At 45.3% G+C, this 25335-nt stretch overlaps 1 protein-coding gene across 3 annotated transcripts in view; it reads right to left on the reverse strand.

Annotated features, from left to right (window-relative positions):
• Window positions 1–25335, reverse strand: part of KDM5B (lysine demethylase 5B) — a 211111-nt gene that overhangs the window by 168837 nt on the left and 16939 nt on the right. For all 3 annotated transcript variants that reach the window (XM_030561061.1, XM_030561062.1, XM_030561059.1), the window contains exon 2: window positions 1011–1088. In XM_030561061.1, coding sequence (XP_030416921.1) covers window positions 1011–1088 — 78 coding nt within the window. The remainder of the gene's footprint in view (window positions 1–1010; window positions 1089–25335) is intronic.

The following is a 25335-nucleotide window of genomic DNA, read 5'->3' on the forward strand; positions in this document are numbered from 1 at the left end:
AAAAGCTGCCCACAGAACTAGTTCATGCTAAATTATATTACTTTTGTTAACATCCTTCCTCACCCATACCCACTTGTCTCATTTTTATGAATGTAAGACCTTCAGGGCAGGGACTGTCATTTACTATATGTTTGTACAGTGTTTTAACACAATGGGACCCTGACCTGGTTGAGGTTCCTAGGCGCTTCTGCAATACAAACGTTAAACTAGGGCTGTTGATTAGTCAGAGTTAACTCAAAAAAGAATACATAGAGAATATGTAAAAGAATAAATGTACACAAATCAGACATCAGTAATGGTAACATACAAAAGCCAGTAGGAGAACACTTCAGTCTTCTTGGACATTCTATTACAGATTTAAAAGTAGCCATAGTTGAACAAAAAACTTCAGAAACAGATTTCAAAGAGAAACTGTAGAACTAAAATTCATTTGCAAATTTAATACCATTAATCTGGGCCTGAATAGGGACTGGGAGTGGCTGGCTCACTACAGAAGCAGTTTTTCCTCTCCTGGGGTTGACACCTCCTCATCAATTGTTGGGAGTGAACTACATCCACCCTGATTGTATTGGCCCTGTCAACACTGGTTCTCCACTTGTGAGGTAACTCCCTTCTCTTCATGTGTCAATATTATAATGCCTGCATCTGTAATTCTCACTCCATGCATCTGAAGAACTGGGTTTTTTACCCACAAAAAATTATGCCCAAATAAATCTGTTAGTCTTTAAAGTGTCACTGGAGTCCTTGTTGTTTTTGTGGATACAGACTAACATGGCTACCCCCTGATACTATGACCTAAAGTGTCAACTGACATCTGTGGGAGCCACAGTGGGTCAACACCATGGAGTATTCATCCTAGTGTTATTTTTTTAAAAAATTGTTTTATTAAATGCAGCCTGGAGCAAAAGCAACCTTTTGCTTCATTGTACATGCTAAAGAATGAACTACTTTGAACATATTTACTCCTTCAAGAGGACTCTAATGTTAATGGCATCAGTTTCTGACACTACCTCCAACTCATTCAGCCTCTGGATCCGTGGAGTAAAATGAAGTTTATCGACATCACATGCAAATGGTGGCTGCCAGTCCTGGGGAAAGAGAAAAGCTTCAGTAAATAGAATAGGAAAATTCAATATATTCTTTGCATTTACAAGCTAGATACACCTAAAGTTAAAACAAAGCCAAACCCAAAGACAGCCACACTTCTCCTCCATTTTCAAATGTGAAGAAATCTAATATTTTCCTCAAATCATCTCACAATACTCAAACACCTCAACACACACTAGAAGTAAAAAAAACAAAAAAAAAAACACACACACACACACACACACACAAACCACACACCACCACCGGAAACAGGGTCTCTGCCTGATCTCCTAGCAACAGCACCTATGTGGTCAACCAAAAATAACTACTTCAGGAGTACCTTGTTTAAAAATATTCAGAAACAGCTGAAACATATCTAACAAGAAAACACACACACCCCCCCCCACCACTCTTACTTCAACAGGGATCATCTAAAGTTGGTGGGTAGCATTTATGTAAGATAAAGCAATATATCTCTCAGACTGCTGACATTTGTCATATGCAGTATAGTTATAGCCATGTGTGTCTAATATCCTGGGACTGACAAGGTGGGTGAAATAATCTCTCTTATTGGACCAATAAAGATATTACCTCAGCCACCTCATCACACATCACATCCAGTTGGTGTGGCAGTATAAAGTTTATTTAGTAGAGCCAAATTAAGCTTAGTTTAAATCTGATACCAATTTCTTGTATATAAAGGTATCTTTTTATCCTCTGTAATTATAGAAGGATAATAATGGTAATAGAACTTCTGATATTGAAGTGACACAGTATCATTTACCAGGGAAGATCATATTTGCCTTTTCTCAATGACTTCCTGTAGATGAGGCAAATTCAAAGTCAGTATCATGGACAGTATGTTTTTTATTTTAGCAGGAACATTTAACATGAAAACTTTTTTAGTCTCAAACCCAATCTCCATCGATTTTCAAGACTTTTTCACTATTACAATGATGTCACATGCATTAGAGTTTCTTTACTATTATTACTTTTAATTTATACCCTTAATTTGGTGCAATTGTGCAGTATGAGACTATCATGTCCAACATCACATAGGAAGTCTGTGGCAGAGCCAGAATGCTCAAAAATTGGAGATAGTTCAGGAAGAGCCACAAGAACGATTCATAATGAGGAACACACACTTACAATGAGGTAACTTGCTATTATTACGGGGCTCTTCGTTAGCAGACAAAGAAAGATCCAATGGACTGGAAGCTGAAATCACCAAAGTCCAAAGTGGAACTAAGGCATTGGCTACACTGGAGAGTTGCAGCGCTAGTGGTGGGTTTACAGCGCTGCAACTTACTCACCGTCCACACTTGCAAGGCACATACAGCGCTGCATCTCCCTGATTGCAGCGCTGGCTGTACTCCTGCTCTGCCTGGGGTATAAGGATTGCAGCGCTGGTGATGCAGTGCTGCTCCGCAAGTGTGGCCACCAAAAACGCTGTAATTGTCCTCCAGGGTATTAGGAGGTATCCCAGAATGCCTGTTCAGCCACTCTGCTCATCAGTTCGCACTCTACTGCCCTGGCCTCAGGTGACCCGCCCTTTAAATGCCCCAGGAACTTTAAAAATCCCCTTCCTGTTTGATCAGCCAGCTGTGGACTGCAATCAATCAGGGAATCTTTCCAGGTGACCATGCCTCCACGCACCAAACGAGCCCCAGCATGGAGCAATGGCAAGCAGCTGGACCTCATCAGTGTTTGGGGTGAGGAAGCTGTGCAGTCACAGCTGCGCTCCAGCCATAGGAATTACAATACCTATGGGCAGATCTCAAGGGCTATGCTGAAAAGGGGCCATGACCGGGACGCAGTGCGGTGCGGTGCAGTGCAGGGTTAAAGTAAAGGAGCTGCGGAGTGCCTATTGCAAAGCCCAGGAGGGAAACCACCGCTCAGGTTCTGCCCCCACGACCTGCCGTTTTTACAAGGAGCTGGACACGATACTTGGGGGTGACCCCACTGCCAATCCAACGACCACGATGGACACTTCAGAGCGGGGGGGGAGGGTGGGTTAGAGGAGGGGGAGGAAACCGAGAGTGAGGGTACTGGGGTGGGGGGAGACACCCCGGAGTCCCAGGAGGCATGCAGCCAGGAGCTCTTCTCAAGCCAGGAGGAAGGTAGCCAGTCGCAGCAGCTGGAACTAGTTGGAGAAGGACAAGCAGAGGAGCAGGTTCCCGGTAAGCAGCTTTTAGTTTCAGGATGCAAATGTTTTGGGAGAGGAGGTGGGGTTTGGGCTGCATGCATGCATGCCTAGATGTGGAATAGCCCATTGATATGGTCTATCACGTTGCAGTAATCGGCCTCGGTAATCTCTTCAAAAGTTTCAGCCAGAAAGTGGCCAATGCGCTTGCGCAAGTTTATAGGGAGAGCCACTGTGGTCCTTGTCCCAGTCAGGCTAACGCGTCCACGTCACTGTGCCGTGAGGGGTGGAGGGACCATTGCTGCACACAGGCAAGCTGCATAGGGGCCAGGGCGGAATCCGCATTGTTGTAAAAGACCCTCCCACTCTTCCCAGGTGACCCGCAGCAGCAAGATATCTTCCAGGATTAACTCCTGTGGAAAATGTTGGAAGAGCATTCAATGTAGGTGCCCCCTGCAGCATTTTGCTCTCCCCAACGCACAGAAACCCCTGCACATCCCTGAAGCAATCATTCCCCCTTACTCACCATTTCCTGCCTCCCGTGGGTTAGGTGCTCTCCGTTTGGTATGGGAAAAGTATGCTAAACTGAAGACTGTAAACTCCTTTATTGGGTGGGAATAACTATCTGAGTGATATTATAAACAATGCAGCCTGTGTCCTGTTTTAACTGTTGCCATTTTTGTCTTTCGAACAGCGTTCTTGACTACTGGACTGCCCGTATCATCCACTGGGCAGAAGCTACAAAACCTCAGGAAGAAGCCGCGAAAAAGCAAAGATGACGTGCTTAAACCAGTCATGGATCACTCTGCCAGAGAGAGTAAAAAACTCCAGGACTGGAGACAAAGGGAAAGCATGCTCCGCCAGAGAAACGCACGGCTAAGAAGAAAAGCACAAAACAGCTGATAAGCATCCTGGCGCACCAAACGGACTGTATCCAGTCACTCGTAGCCATGCAGGCAGAGCACTACCATGCTGGCCCCCCCACCCCAAAGCTCTTTCCCTTGTGCCCCAATGTCAGCTCCAAACCCCCTTCCCCAACATCCAGGTTCTTACCACCATCAGCTGCCCCCAACACCTGTACGTTCACCAACCAGCCCTAAGAACTACGACCCTTACCCTCTGCACTCAACCCCTATCACCATGCAGTATAGGCATCCTGAAGTGCAGCAGTCATTGCACAGCACTCCAGACAGGACATATTCAAATCTGTGACTGTACAGTTCACCACCCCACCTCCCTGCCCTTTTAGGTTCCCAAAATGTTGTGTGTCTGTCAAGAAATTTATTTTCTTTTCAAGAAATGAATTCTTGGCTTTGAAAACAGTCTTTATTATTGCAGAAAGCGAAAGATACCATAGCCCAGGAAAGAAACATGCACTGCAAATCATTTTAGGAAAAACAGATTCCTACTACTGTAACCACTGCACTTCACTCCCGTGCAAGGCACCAAACATTACTGTTGGTTTTCAGCCTCAAATTCCTCCCTCAAGACATCCCTAATCCTGTAGCCCTGTGCTGGGCCTCTCTAGTAGCCCTGCTCTCTGGCTGTGCAAATTCAGCCTCCAGGCGTTGAACATCGGAGGTCCATTCCTGACTGAATGTTTCACCCTTCCGTTCACAAGTATTATGGAGGGTACAGCACGCGGATATAACCGCGGGGATGCTGCTTTCCCCCTCAAGTCTGGCTTCCTATAAAGAGATCGCCAGCGCCCTTTTAAACGGCCAAAAGTACACTCCACAGTCATTCTGCACCGGCTCAGCCTGTAGTTGAACCGGTCCTGGCTCCTGTCAAGCTTCCCTGTATACGGTTTCATGAGCCAAGGCATTAATGGGTAAGCGGGATCTCCAAGGATCACAATGGGCATTTCGACGTCCCCTACTGTGATCTTCCAGTCTGGGAAAAAAGTCCCGGTGTGCATCTTCCTGAACAGGCCACTGTTCCGAAAGATGCATGCATCATGCACCTTTCCAGGCCAGCCCGTGTTAATGTCAATGAAATGCCCACGGTGATCCACAAGCGCCTGGAGAACCATAGAGAAATACCCTTTCCGATTAATGTACTCGGATGCCAGGTGGGGTGATGCTAGAATAGGAATATGAGTCCCATCTATCGGGCCTCCACAGTTAGGGAAACCCGTTTGTGCAAGGCCATCCACAATGTCCTGCACGTTCCCCAGAGTCACGGTTCTTCTTAGCAGGATGTGATTAATGGTCCTGAAAACTTGCATCAACACGATTCCAATGGTTGACTTTCCCACTCCAAACTGGTTCACGACCGATCGGTAGCTGTTTGGAGTTGCCAGCTTACAGACTGAAATAGCCACCCGCTTCTCAACCGGCAGGACAGCTCTCAATCTCGTGTCCTTGCGCCGCAGGGTGGGGGTGAGCTCCTCAAACAGTCCCATGAAAGTGGCTTTTCTCATCCGAAAGTTCTGCAGCCACTGCTCGTCATCCCAAACTTTCATGATGATGTGATCCCACCACTCAGTGCTTGTTTCCTGAGCCCAAAAGAGGCGTTCCACGGTGCTGAGCATTTCTGTAAATGCCACAAGCAATTTAGTGTCACATACGTCAGGCGACTCAATATCATCATCGGACTCCTCACTGTCACTTTGGAGCTGAAGGAATAGCTCAACTGCTGAACATGATGTGCTGGCGACAGTCATCAGCAAAGTCCTCAGCAGCTCAGGCTCCATTTCCCACAGAAATAGCACTGCACAGAGACTCACAATGGCGCCAAACATGGATGGAAAAACTGTGAGTGCTTGGATGTGAAGCAATGCACCACGAGGCATTGCGACAGGAAGCGGAATGACCCACACCCTTCCGTCCCCTTCCCACAACCCAAGGCGCCAAAATGGGACAAGGTGCTCTGTGGGATAGCTGCCCACAATGCACCACTCCCAACAGCGCTACAAATGCTGCAAAGGTGGCCACACTGCAGCGCTTTCCCTACACAGCTGTACGAAGACAGCTGTAACTCCCAGCACTGTACAGCTGTAAGTGTAGCCATGGCCTAAGGCTATGTCTACACTTGCCATTTAAAGCACAAAAGGTCCGTTTTTTGCACTAAAGCCCCAGGACCGTCTACACTCGTTAATAACTTTTTGTGGTGAAGCTCAGAAGTTTCACCGCAAAAAGAAAACCATCTTCACGAGAGGTCTACAACTCTTTCTGCTGCTCTTTTTGCACTGTTGTGAAAGTGAAAGACATGTTCTACCTGTGTAAACACCTTTTGGCCTCCGGAGAATATCCAGGGAAAGTTCAGCACACAGTTCCATGAAGATGGCTCTCTGCATCCAAAAGTTTTGAAGCCACTGGTTGTCATCCCAGATATATATAACAATATGATCCCACCACTCTGAGCTAGCTTCCTTAGCCCAAAAACACCATTCCATACTGCACAGCTCCTCAGTTAATGCCAAAAACAATCAAATGTTACTTATTTCCATTTCAGGCAGCTCATCAGGCATCTCTAACTGAAGCTCTCTTTGCAAATTTAAGAACAGCTGCACTGCTAAGCGCGATGTGCAAGTGACAGCTATCAGAATAGTGGACAGCAGTGCAGGATCCATTCCTGCTTGCAGATGAGGCGGATAAAGCAACAAGACAGCAGGAGGGAGTAAAAAAAATGCCACAAAAGAAACAAGGAAGTAATGGGGCTGTTGGGACATGAAGCAGTGCATCACGGGGAACTGAGCAGGGACCCAGAATGTCTTCCGCTCAGCACCCCTCCCCCCGACTTATCAAGAGACCTGCACTATTGGATAGCTACCCTACAGCACTGCTCTCACTGGGGATGGAAGTGCTGCTAATGTAAATACTCTGACACCTAATGACTTAAGTGAGTACACAAACCAGAACTTTTCTTTCCCCGGTTCCCTATCGCCACTGAAACTTACAAAGCAAAAACTCTGCACCAGTAGACTTAACCTAAGATATAAATGGGTAATTTACCATTGAACAAATTCCCAAGGGATGGCAAGATTTGAAATCTTTCTAAAAGATATGATCTAGTTTCATTCCAGAAATCTTTGAACTACATCACTTAGCTAAATTCTAGTGCCTGTGTTATGCAGGAGGTCAGACTAGATAATCATAATGGACCCTTCTAGCCTTAAAATATATGAAAGGGAACCTTTTACATTAAGATTAAATAAAGGGAGTTTGTATCATTTGAGTGACTAATAAGCTATACATATGCCAAAAGCAGCACTTCTTCTAGGACGCAAGCAACACTGTTCATCTCATCGGACTAGCATATTGACAAATTGCATGTGTAAATCCTAGAGTACTATACACATTCCACAATACCTATAATAGTCCTGAGCAGGTGATCAGTTTGAGAGAGCGCCTGTTTTTAACCAGCCAATACTTAAATATTTCCTGTACAACTGACCTAGTCACTGTAAAACTGCTCTCTCTTGGTTAATCATATGAAATCAGATGAAAATTTCTGTTAGTTGATAAAATTACATAACACCAGAGAGCCCAAACTCTCACTATGACTGACTTTTTACAGTTCGTAGCTTTTAAACTAGAGGGGCCTGAAAAATCATGAGACTTTGACAATGAAATCTTTTCGGGGCAATTTTTAACTCATTAGAACTCTGAAACCATTTAATGAAGTTTGTTTAAACTCTTCTGAAAGTTCTAAATTTACTCAGATTATATATGGAAATTTTTTGACAAACTGTGTGCTTCCTATAAAACACTGTTTTCAGAAAAGATCTACAATGCTATGAGGTCTGTAAAACCTGCCTTTACAAACTATCTATTTAGCTCATCCAAGAGAAAGATAAGAGGCAGCTTGATTACAGTCTACAAATACCTCCATGAAGAGAATATTTATGATGACAGAGCGCTTTTTAGTATAGCAAAAAAATAGTATAACGGCTATCCAGTATCCAACGGCTAGAGCTGAAGCTACCAGAAGTTCAGTCTACAAATAAGACACAGATTTTTAACAATGAGGGTAATCAATCACTGGAACAATTTAGGGATGTGATGGATTCTCCATCACTTGAAAATCAAGTGAAATCTTGTTTGGAAAAAAAAAAATGGTAACCTACCTTCCATAACTACTGTTCCCCAAGATGTGTTGTTCATGTCCATTCTAAGTAGGCATGGGCGCACCGTATGCACAGCCACCGAAAGATTTTTCTCCTAGTGGCATCCATTGGGTCAGCTCAGATGGCCCCTGCCAGTGCCCCACCTTGCCAGCTGGTTCTGACAGAGGGCTAGGCGGGTAGGTCTTGGAATGGACATGAGCAACACATCTCAAAACAACAACAGTTACAGAAGGTAGACAACTGTTTTTTCTTCTTTGAGAGCTTGCTCAGGTTGATTCCAAGTAGGTGACTCCCTCACTGACTCGTGGACTGCAGCACCACTCTGCCAAATGCGGCATCTTCTCTAGCTTGCTGTGTAATGGTGTAATGCAAAGTGAAGGTGTGTCCAGACGACCACATTGCTACCCTACAGATGTCCTGGATCGAAACCTGTGCCAGGAATGCCGCAGAGGATGCCTAAGCCCTTATGGAATGTGCTGTAAGCATTGTAGCAGGTACCTTTGCCAAGTTGTAGCACGCGCAGATACAGGACGTAATCCATGATGAGATTCTTTGGAACGAGATCGGGAGGCCCTTCAATCTGTCCGCTATGGCCACTAAGAGCTGAGTTGACCTGCAAAATGGTTTTGTCCTCTCAATGTAAAAGGCCAATGCTCACATTACATCCATTGAATGAAATCCCCGCTCTCGGTTACTGGCATGCAGTCTTGTGTAAAAGACCGGGAGGAATATGTCCTGGTTCATGTGAAATAGCAAGACTACCTTCAGAAGGAAGGCTGGTTGAGGACAGAGCTGGACCTTGTCCTTGTAGAAGACCCGGTTACGGTGGCTCGGATGTGAAGGCCTTAATCTCAGAAACCCTCCTGGTTGATGTTACGGCTACCAGGTATGCTACCTTCCAGGATAGACAGAGCACCAAACACGTGGCCCCTGTTTGAACTCCTAGCAACATGAGCCTCCATAGTATTAGACTGAAGTCCCAGGGAGAGACTGTTTGTCACATTTGAGGATACAGCCTGACCAGTCCCTTGAGAAAGCGGCTGATGATTGGATTGGCAAAGATGGATTGGATGGTGACCCAGGGTGAAAAGCCGAAATTGCAGCCAAATGGATCTTGACTGGTGACACTAACAGCCCTTGCTATTTTGGGTACAAGTATTCCAGAATGAAGGGTGCTGATGACTGTGTAGATGAAGTGCCCCTTTCCATCGACTAGACAGAGAATCTTTTCCACTTAATCAGGTATGTGGCCCTCATGGATGGTTTTCTGCTGCATAGGAGGACCTCTCCAGTGGGTCCTGATCATGTCACCTCCCAGAGGTTTAGCCATAGAGATTCCATACCATGAGATGGAGAAACTAGAGCTTTGAATGCTGAAGGCAGACATGGTCCTGGATGATGAGATCTGAGCCAAGGAGCAGAGTGACTGGAGCCTCCACTCACAGGTGTAGAAGTATAGTGTACCAGTATTGACACAGCCAGGTCAGAACTTCTCTTCTTCCTGACCTTCAGCAACACCTTTTGTAGGAGTGGAATTGACGGGAATGCATAGAAAAGCTGGCCCCTCAATGGGAGGAGGAATGTGTCTGCAACTGAGCCTGGGCAGTGATTCAGGAAGGAGCAAAATTGAAGGCACTTCCTGTCGTGTCCGATTGTGAACAAGTCTACATGGTGAACTCCCCATCGTTGGAAGATGCTGTTCACAATGTTTTGGGCAAATGGACCACTCATGGTTGGAGAAGGACTTTCTGAGGTGGTCCGCTAAATCATTCTGGGACCTCAGAAGGTAAGAAGACACAAGATGTATTGAGTGGGCTATGCAGAACTCCCACAGTTGAAGGGATTCCTGACATAGGAGATAGGAGCATGCTCCACCCTGTCTGTTTATATAGAACTTTACTGTTGTATTGTCCGTTGTGACCAATACACATCTGCCCTCCAGGTAGGCTTGGAAGGTTGGGCAGGCTAGGCACACCACTCTCAGCTGTGACAGGGATATCTAGTGAAAGCGCCACCTGGGATCAGAGGCCTTCAGTCCAGAGTCTCCCCAAATGAGCTCCCCATCCCAGACACATCCGTAACTAGGGACAGCGAGGGTTAAGGTCTGAAAAAGGGCAGTCCTCCGCAGACAGCCTGTGTATTCAGCCTCCAAAGAAAGAACTAAATTACCCAATGAGACCACTATGTCTAAGTGGTTTCAGTTTGGATATACTAAAGCCAGCCAGGTTTGAAGAGGTCTGAGTCAGTCTTGTATGCTATATGACATACGTGCAGGCAGCCATGTGACCCACGAGCTTCACGCAGCTCTGTGCCTTAGTGATGGGCTAGCTTCTGAGGCCTTTTAAGATGGCACATATAGCCCGGAACCAGGACTCCAGAAGGAACGCTCTGGCTTGGCCCGAGTCTAGTACTGCCCCTATGAACTCTATCCTCTGGATGGATGACAGAAGAAGTCAACTTCTGTAGGTTTACCAACAAGCCTAACTTGTCGAACGTTGATTGTATCAAGCCAACATCTGCCTCCACCTGCTCCCTGGTGTGGTCCTTGATCAGCCAGTCCTCTAGGTTCGGGTAAACCTGTACCTTCCACTTCCTCAGGAATACAGCAACAACTGCCATGCACTTGGTGAACACTCAAGGGGCTGCTGACAGGCCAAAAGGGAGGACCGTAAACTGGTAGTGGATATAGTTCACTACAAACCATAGGAATCTTGTGTGTCCTGGGACAAAAAACACACATCCTTCAAATCGAGAGTGACAGACCAGTCCCTAGGATCCAAGGAGGGAATAATGAAGGCAAAGGAGACCATGTGAATCTCAACTTCTTCATGAATCTGTTGAGGTTTCGCAAGTCTATGATGGGTCTGACACCGCTTGGCTTTCGGGGTCAGGGAATAGAAACCCTTGCCCCTTAGCACTCGAGGGACTTCTTCTACTGCTCCCACTTTTAATAGTGTCTACAGCTAATGGGTCAGAAGTTGCTCATAAGAAGGGTCCCTGAAGTAGTACGGAGGAAGACAACTGAACAGTAAGGAGTATCCCATTTGTATCATGTATAGCAGCCAGCGGTCTGAAGTAATCTTGGCCCATGCACTATAGTGCATGGGATAGACGATCTTAAAAACACAGGGTTGATGGATCGGGTATTTGAATTGGCGTACTGCCCTTGGGCGCACCCTCAGAAGTTCTGCTTCAGTCCAGATGGCTGCTTCACAAGCCCTGGTCCTTGGGTGGATAAAGGAGGAGGACGACACCATATCCTATAATTCCTGCCATGCTTTCTGCTATAATCTTGCCTAGGTTGAAATTGATAGAAGTGAGGTAGGGGCTGTGTTTTAAGGGTCTCCTCTGAGGAGCGAGGATATGAAGCAAAAGTGACTTAAAGTAGCCCTCAAGTCCTTTAGACTGTGGAGTCTCGAGTCTGTCTGCTCAGAGAAAAGAGACAAGCCCTCAAAAGGGAAGGTCCTGTATAGTCTGTATGGTGCCATGAGAGCTATCAGCTCCCTAGCCACCTCAAATATTTCCAGCGTGGAGGGTAGCTCTAGTATCTCTCCATGGCTCTCACTCAGAAGGGAGTTCAGTGGTACCAGACACAACTGACCTTTCAGGTGGTGTCGGAGAGAAGGCTTTGGATTCTTCGACCATGGGATGGTGTTCCAAGAAGGCATGCGAGGCAGAGATGGGCTCCACCTAACAAAGAGAGGGAAGAGGATCTTTGCAAGCAGGCTGGCTAACCTAGTGAGGAGGGCTTTAAACTAGGTTCACTGGGGGAAGGAGACCAAAGCCCTGAGGTAAGTGGGGAAATGAGATACCGGGAGGAAGCACAAGCAGGAGAGTGCAAGACTGGAAGACTCCTGTCTCAGACTGAGAAAGTGGGACAATTTTAAGTGCCTATACCCAAATGCAAGAAGCCTTGGAAACAAGCAGGAAGAACTGGAAGTCCTAGCACAGTCAAGGAACTATGATGTGATTGGAACAACAGAGACTTGGTAGGATAACTCAGATGACTGGAGTACTGTCATAGAGGGATATAAACTGTTCAGGAAGGACAGGCAAGGCAGGAAATGTAGGGGAGTTGCACTGTAGGTAAGAGAGCAGTATGACTGCTCAGTATGAACCTGCAGAAAAACCTGAGAGTCTCTGGATTAAGTTTAGAAGTGTGAGCAACAAGGGTGATGTTCTGGTGGGAGTCTGTTGTAGACCACCAGACCAGGGGGATGAGGCAGATGACGAGGCTTTCTTCCAGCAACTAGCAGAAGTTAATAGATTGCAAGCCCTGGTTCTCATGGGAGAGACTTTAAATCACCCTGATATCTGCTGGGAGAACAATACAGCAGTGCACAGACAATCCAGGAAGTTTTTGGAACATGTAGGGGACAATTTCCTGGTGCAAGTGCTGGAGGAATCAACTAGGAGCAGAGTTCTTCTTGACCTGTTGCTCATAAACCAGGAAAAATTAGTAAGGGAAGCAAAAGTGGATGCGAACCTGGGAGGCAGTGACCATGAGATGGTTGAGTTCAGGATCCTGACACAAGGAAGAAAGGAGAGCAGCAGAATATGGACCCTGGACTTCAGAAAAGCAGACTTTGACTCCCTCAGGGAACTGATGGGCAGGATCCCCTGGAAGAATAACTTGACGGGAAAAGGAGTCCAGGAGAGCTGGCTGTATTTAAAGAATCCTTATTAAGGTTGCAAGAAAAAAACAACATCCCGATGCGTAGAAAGAATAGTAAATATGGCAGGCGACCAGCTTGGCTTAACAGTGAAATCCTTGCTGATCTTCAACGCAAAAAAGCAGCTTACAAGAAGTGGAAGACTGGACAAATAACCAGGGAGGAGTATAAAAATATTGCTCAGGCATGCAGGAGTGAAATTAGGAAGGCCAAATCACACTTGGAGTTGCAGCTAGCAAGAGATGTTAAGAGTAACAAGAAGGGCTTCTTCAGGTATGTTAGCAACAAGAAGAAAGTCAAGGAAAGTGTGGGCCCCTTAATGAATGAGAGAGGCAACCTAGTGACAGAGGATGTGGAAAAAGCTCATGTACCCGATTTTTTTTGCCTCTGTCTTCACAGACAAGGTCAGCTCCCAGACTGCTGCACTGGGCAGCACAGTATGGGGAGAAGGTGACCAGCCCTCTGTGGAGAAAGAAGTGGTTTGGGACTATTTAGAAAAACTGGGCGAGCACACGTCCATGAGGCCAGATGCGCTGCATTCAAGGGTACTAAAGGAGTTGGCAGATGTGATTGCAGAGCCATTGGCCATTATCTTTGAAAACTCATGGTGACCAGGGGAAGTCCCGGATGACCGGAAAAAGGCTAATGTAGCGCCCATCTTTAAAAAAGGGAAGGAGAAGGATCTGGGGAACTACAGGCCAGTAAGCTTCACCTCAGTCCCTGGAAAAATCATGGAGCAGGTCCTCAAGGAATCAATTCTGAAATACTTAGAGGAGAGGAAAGTGATTAGGAACAGTCAGCATGGGTTCACCAAGGGCAAGTCATCCCTGACTAATCTAATTGCCTTCTGTGAGGAAATAACTGGGTCTGTGGATGAGGGGAAAGCAGTGGATGTATTATTCCTTGAATTTAGCAAAGCTTTTGATACGGTCTCCCACAGTATTCTTGCCAGCAAGTTAAAGTAGTATGGGCTGGATGGACGGACTATAAGGTGGATAGAAAGCTGGCTAGATCGTCGGGCTCGATGGGTAGTGATCAACAGCTGCATGTCTAGTTGGCAGCGGGTTTCAAGCGGAATGGCCCAAGGATCAGCCCTGGGGCCAGTTTTGTTCAGTATTTTCATTAATGACCTGCAGGATGGCGTGGACTGCACTCTCAGCAAGTTTGCAGATGACACTAAACTGGGAGGAGTGGTAAATATGCTGGAGGGTAGGGTTAGGATACAGAGGGACCTAGACAAAATTAGAGGACTGGGCCAAAAGAAACCTGATGAGGTTCAACAAGGACAAGTGCAGAGTCCTGCACTTAGGTCGGAGGAATCCCATTCACTGTTACAGACAAGGACTGAGGGGTTACAGGGGACGAAAAGCTGGATATGAGTCAACAGTGTGCTTTTGTTGCCAAGAAGACTAAAGGCATTTTGGGCTGTATAAGTAGGGACATTGCCAGCAGATTGAGAGATGTGATCATTCCCCTCTATTTGACATTGGTGAGGCCTCATCTGAAGTACTGTGTTCAGTTTTGGGCCTCACACTACAAGAAGGATGTGGAAAAATTGGAAAGAGTCCAGCAGAGGGTAACAAAAATTATTAGGAGGCTAGAGCACATGACTTATGAGGAGAGGCTGAGGGAACTGGGATTGTTTAGTCTTCAGAAGAGAAGAATGTGGGGGGATTTGATAGCTGCTTTCAACTACCTGGAAGGGGGTTCTAAAGAGAATGGATCTAGACTGTTCTCAGTGGTAGCAGAGGACAGAACAAGGAGTAATGGTCTCAAGTTGCAGTGGAGGAGGTTTAGGTTGGATATTTGGAAAAACTTTTTCAATAGGAAGGTGGTGAAGCACTAGGAGGGTAACCTAGGGAGTTGGTGGAATCTCCTTCCTTGGAGGTTTTTAAGGTCAGACTTGATGAAGCCCTGGCTGGGATGATTTAGTTGGGGCGTGGTCCTGCTTTGAGCAGGGAGTTGGACTAGATGACCTCCTGAGGTCCCTTCCAACCCTGATATTCTATTATTCTCTATGATTAAGTTGATACTGATGAATATAAATCAGAAGCTAGGAATTGTAGAAAACTGGTAAGAGAAACAAAGGGACAAAACAAGAAATCTATAGCCACCACAATTACGGACAATAAGGAGGAGTTTGACTATATTAGGAACAAACAGAATTCTAACAATGATATTGGTCTACTACTAAACGGAAATGGTAGAATTATCAATAGTAATGCAGAAGACACAGAAGCATTCAATAAATATTTCTGTTCTGTATTTGGGAAAAAACAGATAATGTCATATTATATGATGACAGTTTTTCCATTAGTATTTCGGGAGAATGTTAAACATCAGCTATTGAAGTCAGACAAGATAACTTGCATCTATGTGTTTCAAAAGAGCTGGCTGAGGAGCAGCCCCCTGGACCATTAATGCTGATTTTTAATAAGTCTTAGATCCCTGGGGAAGTTCCAGAAGACTGGAAGAAAGCTAATGTTATGCCAATATATAAAAAGGGTAAATGGGATGACCTGCCAATATGACATCTATCCCAGATAAGATAACGAAGCGGCTAATATGGGACTCAATTAATCAAGAATTAAAGAAAGATACGCTGTCCATAATGCAAGAAGGATGCTGATAAAATGAAGAGGGTTCAGAGACTTAAGGATTAGAAAACATGCCTTACAAGGATAGAATCAAGGAGCTCAATCTGTTTAGAGTAACAAAAGTTAAGAGGTGACTTGATCATAAAAAGTTGACAACTTTTTAATTCCAGAAAACTGAACACTCTTGTCCTGCCCACTGCCCTGCCCCTTCCCTGAGGCCCCCGCCATCACTCCATTCCCCCCCCACCCCTCCCCTGCTTGCTTTCCCCTAGCCTCTCTCAAATTTTCACTGCAAGGCCCAAACTGGTGTATTTATTGTTTTGACAGATACATTAAGCTAAGTTCAGGTTTTATTCATTACAGGATGCTAGACTGCAGCAAAATAGTCAAAAAGGGTAATTTTTAAAATATGAAATTTCACATAGGTTTTCATGATTCTTTCCCTCCTCTCTTCCCATTTTTCGTAACCAGCTCCATGCTTTTGTTCACTAAAGTTATGTGTGGAATTAGGACCATGTATTATTATAGCTGCAATGGGTCCATTAAAGGCCAACTCTGAAGCCTAAATACAAATCCATAGAGCACGACAGAAATGCACTACTGTCCAGATACCTATATAAATAAATCTGTAGAAACAGACTCCCACACCTACATGCAGATACACGTGTACACATCCAGCATGCACTAACACATACAGTTCCACATTATTTATTATTACAATTGTTGTTTAGTGCCTAGAGACCCCAGCTAAGATCAGGGCTCCAGGGTGGTAGGTGCTGGACATATACATAAAAAGAGTTTATTTAACAAAGAGTTTATCATGTAGCTAGACAAAGGTGGGGGAAAATGTATGATATATTGGCTCTTCTCAATTACTGGTCAACAACATTAAGAAATAACACTGTTTTTTTTTTAAAGAGTTCCCTTCTCTTTTAAAAACTTGTTATGAAATTAATACACACATTTTATGTCTTTTTTTTGGTGCACATAGAAAAACAAACTGTTGAGCAATAGTCAACATGGTGTACTTAGTGTTCCAGAAAGCCTTTGACAAGGTCCCTCACCAAAGGCTCTTAGTAAATTAAGCTGTCATGGGACAAAAGGGAAGGTCCTTTCATGGACTGAGAACAGGTTAAAAGACAGGGAACAAAGGGTAGGAATTAATGGGAAATTCTCAGTGAAGAGGGGTAACTAGTGGTGTTCCCCAAGGCTCAGTCCTAGGACCAATTCTATTCAATTTATTCATAAAGGATCTGGAGAAAGGGGTAAACAGTGAGGTGGCAAAGTTTGCAGATGATACTAAACTGCTCAAGATAGTTAAGACCAAAGCAGATTGTGAAGAACTTCAAAAAGATCTCACAAAACTAAGTGATTGGGCAACAAAATGGCAAATGAAATTTAATGTGGATAAATGTAAAGTAATGCACATTGGAAAAAATAACCCCAACTATACATACAATATGATGGGGCTAATTTAGCTACAACGAGTCAGGAAAAAGATCTTGGTGTCATCGTGGATAGTTCTCTGAAGATGTCCACGCAGTGTGCAGAGGCGGTCAAAAAAGCAAACAGGATGTTAGGAATCATTAAAAAGGGGAAAGAGAATAAGACTGAGAATATATTATTGCCCTTATATAAATCCATGGTACGCCCACATCTCGAATACTGTGTACAGATGTGGTCTCCTCATCTCAAAAAAGATATTCTAGGTTCAGAAAAGGGCAACTAAAATGATTAGGGGTTTGGAGAGAGTCCCATACGAGGAAAGATTAAAGAGGCTAGGCCTCTTCAGCTTGGAAGAGAGGAGATCAAGGGGGGATATGATAGAGGTATATAAAATCATGAGTGATGTGGAGAAAGTGGATAAGGAAAAGTTATTTACTTTTAATATAACAATATAACATAATATAAGAACTAGGAGTACCAAATGAAATTAATAGGTGACAGGCTTAAAACAAATAAGAGGATGTTCTTCTTCACACAGCACACAGTCAACTTGTGGAACTCCTTACATGAGGAGACTGTGAAGGCTGGGACTACAACAATGTTTAAAAAGGGAACGGGACAAATTCATGGTGGCTAAGTCCATAAATGGCTATTAGCCTGGAAGGGTAAAAAATGGTGTCCCTAGCCTCTGTTCATGAGACGATGGAGAGATGGATGGCAGGAGAGAGATCACTTGATCATTGCCTGTTAGGTGCACTCCCTCTGGGGCACCTGGCTTTGGCCACTGTCAGTAGACAGATACTGAGCTAGATGGACCTTTGGTCTGACCCGGTACGGCCGTTCTTATGTGGGGAGCAGGACATGATGGGACAGGGGAGTGATGCAGTGAGGGAGATGGGAGTGCAGCCTCATTCCCAGCACTCGGAGACAGAGATACATATACCTTGAACTCCTGGGTGCCGGCGATGGAGCTGTACACATGCCTCAGCTCGAGCCAAGCCCACGTCCACACTACAGGGTAAAATCGATGTTATTAAAATCGATTTTATAAAGCAGGCTTTATAAAATCGATTTTGCGCGTCCACACTAGGGCTACTTACATCGATGTTGAGCGTCCATGTTCCCTGGCGTCCATCTTTTCCCTGAGCGTTGCACTCTGGGTACCTATCCCACAGTTCCTGCATGGATCCCTGGCCTTTGGAATTATGGGTTACTACACCAGTGCATGATGGGGCCAAAATCCCCGTCGTGGGTGGTTCTGGGTACAGCCTCACCCCCTCCCTTCCTGTCAGCGGAACACAGTCACTTCGCGCGGTTTTTACTGGCTGCAGTGAGAAAACGCCATTTTGCAGCAAGCATGGATCCAGGAGTGCTCTTATCCTTGATCGCGAATGCTGTAAATAGTTCACGCATTCTCATGCTATCCATGCTGAACCATGAGTCAGAAATGCAAGAGAGAATGCTTGACTGCGGGGACGACAGTGATGAGGACTTGGAGAACGAGATTTCCGACACCCCGGGCCCCTGCACTTTGGAGCTCCTGACGGTTTTGGGGGAGGTTCTACCCGTTCCGCGCCGCTTTTGGGCATGGGAAACAAGCACTGACTGGTGGGACCGCATAGTCCTGCAGGTGTGGGACGATTCGCAGTGGCTGCGGAACTTTCGCATGCGTAAGAGCACTTTCTTTGAACTTTGTGACTCGCTTTCTCCTGTCCTGAAACGGCATAATACCAGGATGAGACCAGCCCTCACAGTGGAAAAGCGAGTGGCAATAGCCATCTGGAAGCTTGCAACGCCAGACAGCTACCGGTCAGTCGGTAATCAATTTGGAGTGGGAAAATCTACTGTGGGGGCTGCTGTGCTGGAAGTATCCAAAGCAATCATTAAGCTGCTGCTTCGAAAGATTGTGACTCTGGGAAACGTGCAGGCCATTGTGGATGGCTTTGCTGCAATGGGATTCCCTAACTGTGGGGGGGCCATAGATGGAACCCATATCCCTATCTTGGCACCGGAGCACCAGGGCGCCCAGTACATAAACCGCAAGGGGTACTTTTCAATGGTGCTGCAAGCCCTGGTGGATCACAAGGGACGTTTCACCAACATCCACGTGGGATGGCCAGGAAGGGTTCATGACGCACGTGTCTTCAGAAGCACTACACTGTTTAAACGGCTGCAGCAAGGGACCTACTTCCCTGACCAGAGAATAACAGTTGGAGATGTTGAAATGCCTATAGTTATCCTTGGGGACCCAGCCTACCCCTTGATGCCCTGGCTAATGAAGCCATACACAGGCAGCCTTGACAGTGCTCAGGAGTTGTTTAATTACAGGCTGAGCAAGTGCAGAATGGTGGTAGAATGTGCATTTGGCAGATTGAAGGGAAGATGGCGAACGCTTCTTACTCGCTCAGATCTTAGCCAAACCAATATCCCCTTTGTCATTGCTGCTTGTTGTGTGCTCCACAATCTCTGTGAGAGTAAGGGGGAGACCTTTATAGCGGGGTGGGAGGCTGAGGCAAACCACCTGGCCGCTGATTATGCGCAGCCAGACACCAGGGCAATTAGAAGATCACACCAGGATGCTGTGCGCATCAGAGAAGCCCTGAAAAGTAGCTTCCTCATGGGCCAGGGTACAGTTTGAATGCTGAGTTTCTTTTCCATTGATTACCACCCTCCCCATGTATTCAGTCCTGCTGCTGCAAGCTGCATTCCCTGCACCCTTCCACAACTGCTTGCTTACGGTAATTAAAATAGCCGTCTGTGTCTGTGGAAAACATTGAATTCTTTATTAAAAGACAGTCACTGTAAGCAGCGCACCCTCCCTCTTGCATTTAGAACCCTGCGAATAGAATTACAGTAATAGGGTTTTTTTGGGAGAAGAATAGTAAATGGCTAGGGTTAGGGAGGGATGTAGGAAGGAAAGACACAGTCAGTTAAGGAAGCCCAGAAGTGGCTTCATGGACCAGGGAACGGTGTGATTGGTATGTTTTTTTCTCTGTTATTACCTACCTCCCCATGTCTTGACTCTGGCTGCTGCAAACGAGCTTCCCTGCACCCTTCCTTAACTGCTTGCTTATTGAAAATAAAGTTACTGGTATTTGTTAAAGAAATTGAGTTCTTTATTAAAAATCAGACCCTTTCACAAATCAATCATCATGCTTGCTGTTACAATCCTGTGCATGACATTTCATAACTCGGGGTTCTCCGGGGAAGGGAGTGAGGGAGGTTTGGAGGAAGGGGGAGGGAGGTTGGTAAGAAGAAGGCGCATCAGAGAAGACATAACAAGATTTATCATGGACCATGGTACGGTATGACTGCTTTGTTTATTTTCCCTGTATTACCCATCTTCCCATGTGTTTACTCCTGATGCTGCAAACTAGCTTCCCTGAAGCTTTGCAAAGCTGCATGCTTTATTTCTTTAACAACCCACCCTCACACTGCCTTTGCATAGCATGTCCTGAGAGTAAAGTAAGTAAATGGTGCCAAGGGAGAGGTTTGGGAGGAGTACAGGAGGGAAAGAAACATAACATTAAGGGGTTTTCAATGTAATGACAGCCTTCTGGTTGGACTGTCCACAGGGGTGTAGTTGGCTGGTGCAGATAGCCTTCCCCCACGCGTTCTTACACGCCTGGTTCTGGAAGGTGTGGGACAGGGTGAGTACTGAGGGAGGTTATACATGGGTTGCAGAGGCAACCTGAGACCACGCAGCTCTTCCAGCATATCGCGGAGTATGTCGGTCTGATCACGAAGAAGATCCAGCGTTGCTGCCCGCCAGCGCTGATCTTCCTGCCACCTGAAATCATTTTTAGCATCCCTCCTGTCTTCGCGTTGACTGGCAGCCTCCCTGTACTTTGCGACCAATTGTTTCCAGTCCCCCTGCTGAGCTCTCTCAGTACGGGTTACTGCCATAATTTCTGTGAACATCGCCTCACGCGTCCTCTTTTTTCTTAGCCTTCTTATGTGACCTCCCCGTCGGACAGGAGAAGGGAGAGGGAGGCTGGAGAAATGTGCAGCTGTGCGGGGGGGTGGGGGTGGAAAGAGTGATAGAAGAATCATAAGAGACATTTCATAGAACAATGGATACAGTCTTTCTCAGTGAACTGCGCTATTCACCGTACCTTGAGCATGTAACTTTACCACAAGGTCGCCTTAGGATTCTTTTAATACTTATTGCTTGTGGCTGAGGACTGAGATTTCAGCTCAGCCGCAGGTCAGGGGAGCACACAGACCGTGTCCGGAGACAATGGTAAGTTATTTGGTAGTGAACCGTGCAGTGGCTTGTAGTACCCTGCACCCCCTGCTTTTATCAGGTAGCATGAACAGTAGTGAGGCAAAGCGCTTTGAGGAAAAACACTGGTTTCTTTTCTTAAGCCATGGAAAAGGTGCAGCACAGGGAAATACAAGTTCCCTCCCACAATCATCTGTGCTGCACTTTGGAGTTAGCTTTAATGCCATCTACCTAACCCCATCCCCCCTCTGCCATGGCAGTTAATAGGGATGATTCATGCTGGCCAAGTGCTAGGAGACACCACCCCGTAGGAATGAACAGCTTTCTAACAACCACCACCTGGGTCATTGTTTTAGGAAAGGTTTTTCATTTACTGGCTCAGCACAGAAGAAAGGAATGAATGGCCATCTCTGTTCCCAGACATGTTAACAGACTGTTCCAGTAACTCTAATTCCAGCTACTGCATGCAGGCACTCATGGCAAATCACCCAGTAAAAAAGGCTTGCATTCATTCAGCCTACGCTTTTAATAAAAAAAGTGCACTCACCAGAGGACAATTCCACAGCATCATTTTCTGTGCTACTGGCTTGAGAGGGCTGGCAGGGTACTTCTGTAAGGGTTAGGAAAAGATCCTGGCTGTTAGGGGGAATTGAATGCTCTGTGCTCTCTGCTGTTTCGTCCTCCTCTTGGTCCTCATCGTGATCTTCGCTGTCCTCTAAATCTTCGGCAGTGGCAGAGATCACTACCCCCACCTCTGAATCCACAGACAAGGGGGGGGGGTTGTCGTTGCACAGTTCCCCAATATTGCGTTCAGCTCCTTGTAGAAGCGGCATGTTTTGGGGCCAGATCCTGACCTGCCCTTTGCTGCTTTGGTCTTCTGATACGCCTGTCTGAGCTCCTTCACTTTCACCCTGCACTGCAACGAGTCTCTGCTGTGTCCTCTCTGTCTCCTGGCATTAGAAATCTTTTCAAAGGTTTTCTCATTTCTTCTGCTGGACCTCAGTTCTGAAAGCACTGACTCTTCTCCCCATACTGCTATCAGATCCTGTAACTCCTGTGTGTTCCATGCTGGAGCTCTTTTCCTATTCTCAGGAGATTGCATTGTTATCTCTGCTGCTGAGAGCTCCACGCTGGGCAAACAGGAACTGAAGTTTCAAAGTTCCCGGGGCTTTTCCTGTTTACCTGGCCAGCAGTAGAGTTCCTTTCCCTGTGCAGAGCGGCCACTGGTGCACTATGGGATACCTCCCGGAGGCCATTAACTTCTGTTTCCGTCCACACTAGCATAAAATCGATTTTATAAAATCGATTTTGGGGTTACTCCTCTCGTTTTGATGGAGTTCCAAAATCGATTTTAGGGACCCTTAAAATCGATTTTATGCACTCTGTAGTGTGGACGGTTACAGCTTAAAATCGATTTAAAGCTCTAGTCTGGACCTGGCCCAAGCCACACGAGAAGAGGACTGTCTGCAGGTATGGCCCCCCGCGGCTCCCAGTGTCTTTTGGCCAGCAAACAGATTACTTTGATGGTCTGCATGCGGCCCTCAGGTTGCCCACCACTGGACTAAAATGATCACAATGGTCCGATCTGGTCTTGGAATTTATTAGTCAGTCATACTCCTCCTTCACGGGCAATGGGGAAAAATAGGATTGCCTGCACTGGCCTCCACACTTGCAGCTCTGCATTAAGATAATGACTATAATCAAATCCCATGCTTCAGGGCATCAGTCACTGGCAGGGGTTAGAAAGGAATTTTTTCTTCCAATGCACAATTGGCTAGATATATTCTGGGTTCTTTCTAAGGGCCTTCCTCTGAAGAATCAGAAATTGGCCACTGCTCTGAGGTGATTCAGATAATCCTCTCTTACATGTCTGGCTGGTGAGTCTTGATCACAAGCTCAAGGTCCAACTAATTTAGGGTAAGGCAGGCATTTTCCCTAAATCAGACTGGTAGAGACCTTAGGAGTAGGGTTCACCTATCTTTGCAGCATGAAGTGTGGATTACTTGCTGAGATCATCTGGGCCTATTTCATCTAGTCAATTCCCTGCCATTGCAGAGACCTCAGGCATTGGAGGCTCCTCAGTCTCTCCTGGTCTCTGCCTGTGGCACACTACAGTTTAGTCTCTTGAGGACTGAAATGTTTTACTCTAACTCAGGTTCGGGGGCTCAATATAGCAGTATCTGGGTGAAATGGAATAATTTGTGATACACAGGACTCAGAGTATGTGATCCAACGGTCTCTCCTGGCCTGAAATGAAGGATCAGAGAAGAGCCATGAGAATGATTACAGGATTGGAAAACATGCCTTATGGTGAAAAACTCAATCTGTTTGTTTTAATAAAAGGATTAAGAGATGACATAATCAGCCTATAAATGCCAACATGGAGACAAATATTTGATTCAATCTAGCAAACAAATGTATAGCAAGATCCAATGGTGAGAAGCTAGAAAAATTCAACTAGAAACAAGGCTCTGAATGCCCCTCTGCCCAACAAAAGTTCAGTTCTATACCTGGTTCTTCATACAAGAAGCTGGACGAATCCCCTGACCCATAATTTTCTATAGGTGGCCACTAAACGCGCATTCCTCCTTTTTGGGTATCCAATTTGACACACCTGAGGCCTAATTTCCAGAAATATTCAGACAGAACTGAAGTCAAAGGAATCTGGATGCTTAGCAAGTCTGGAGAAATGAGTCCAGAGCTAGGAGCGAGGAACAGAATCCTAATCCTATCACAGATTCATTATATAGCTTTCAACAAAATCACTTTGTCTTCTGGTTTCAGTTTCCCCAATTTGTGAAATGGGGATAATAGTACATATCTGCCCATTTTCCAGGGTGCTGTGAAAATGAAGTGAATGCTACAGCTGTTGAAACAATTCTAATTATTTTGTATACTTTTTCAATCCAATTTAAATTTACTATTTGTCCTGACAAACAAGTTGTATGATCTAAAACAGAATTTACTGAAAATTAAAGTACAAATTTTTTTTATTGAAAGTACAATTAAAGATTATTTATTTTGATATAGAAATCTTATGCTCCTGTGAAGCAGAACCACAAGAGGGAGACTCTCTCCAGCACAGCTACTCATGTGAATTGAACACTGCTGTTGAAAACAGCAGTTCTATATAACTGCTCAAACCCAATAATTTCCATTAAGAATGTACTCAAAAGTTTCACAAACCTGAGCATTTCCATTCAAGATGCACTTGTGAGCTCCTCAATCCCCATTATTTTGGATTTTCCAATTATTTACGGGGGAAAAAATAATTTGTTTAAATACCTATGCTAATGGGATGTTAAGATTATGACTTAAATGCTCTAAACGAATGAGATAAGAATTAAGATTCTTAGAGTAATATTTACTTTTCCACATTGCACAATTCTTTGACTTGCTATTCCTGTTTTGTTTTCCAATATCGAAATCATGAATGTTTAGGTGTATATAATAAATACTAGCTGTGTAATTGTGCTAAATTACTATTAATGCCTAAATTTTCATTTCCTGACTGTTGGGCAGTTAAAATGAAAAAAAATAACATTTGTCTGAGATTTTGTAGTTCAATTTAAAATTCTATTTTAAAAGTATTTAGAATTGTGTTTTAGGAAGAGAATAAATTTAAAGTTGCAGTTAAACAATGTATTCTCAGTAACTAGAAGATGCTGAGCACCTTTGTCTCCCAAAGGACTTCAATCTACCTGCATCTCTCAAGGCTTTTAATATAACACTTACCATCAGTGTATCTAACTAAGGGTACTCAGCACCTCTTAAGATCAGGCCTTAAGTACACATGAAAGTAATCAAGTGTCACCTTTAGCACAGAAAATATAAGTACAGAAAAAGACGGTTACTCACCTCGAAGAACAACAGTTACAAAGATGTGTTGCTCATATCCATTCCAATTAGGTGTGCACGTGCCGCATGCACGATCGTCAGAAGATTTTTACCCTAGCAACACTCACTGGGTCAGCTGAGGCGCCCCCTGTAGTGGCGCCCTTATGGCGCCAAATATATGCCCCTGCCAACTCAGCGTCCCCTCAGTTTCTTCTTGCCGGCTACTCCAACAGTGGGGAAGGAGGGCGGGTTTGGAA

This window comes from Gopherus evgoodei, chromosome 4, assembly GCF_007399415.2.
Source record: "Gopherus evgoodei ecotype Sinaloan lineage chromosome 4, rGopEvg1_v1.p, whole genome shotgun sequence".
Lineage (NCBI taxonomy): Eukaryota > Metazoa > Chordata > Testudines > Testudinidae > Gopherus > Gopherus evgoodei.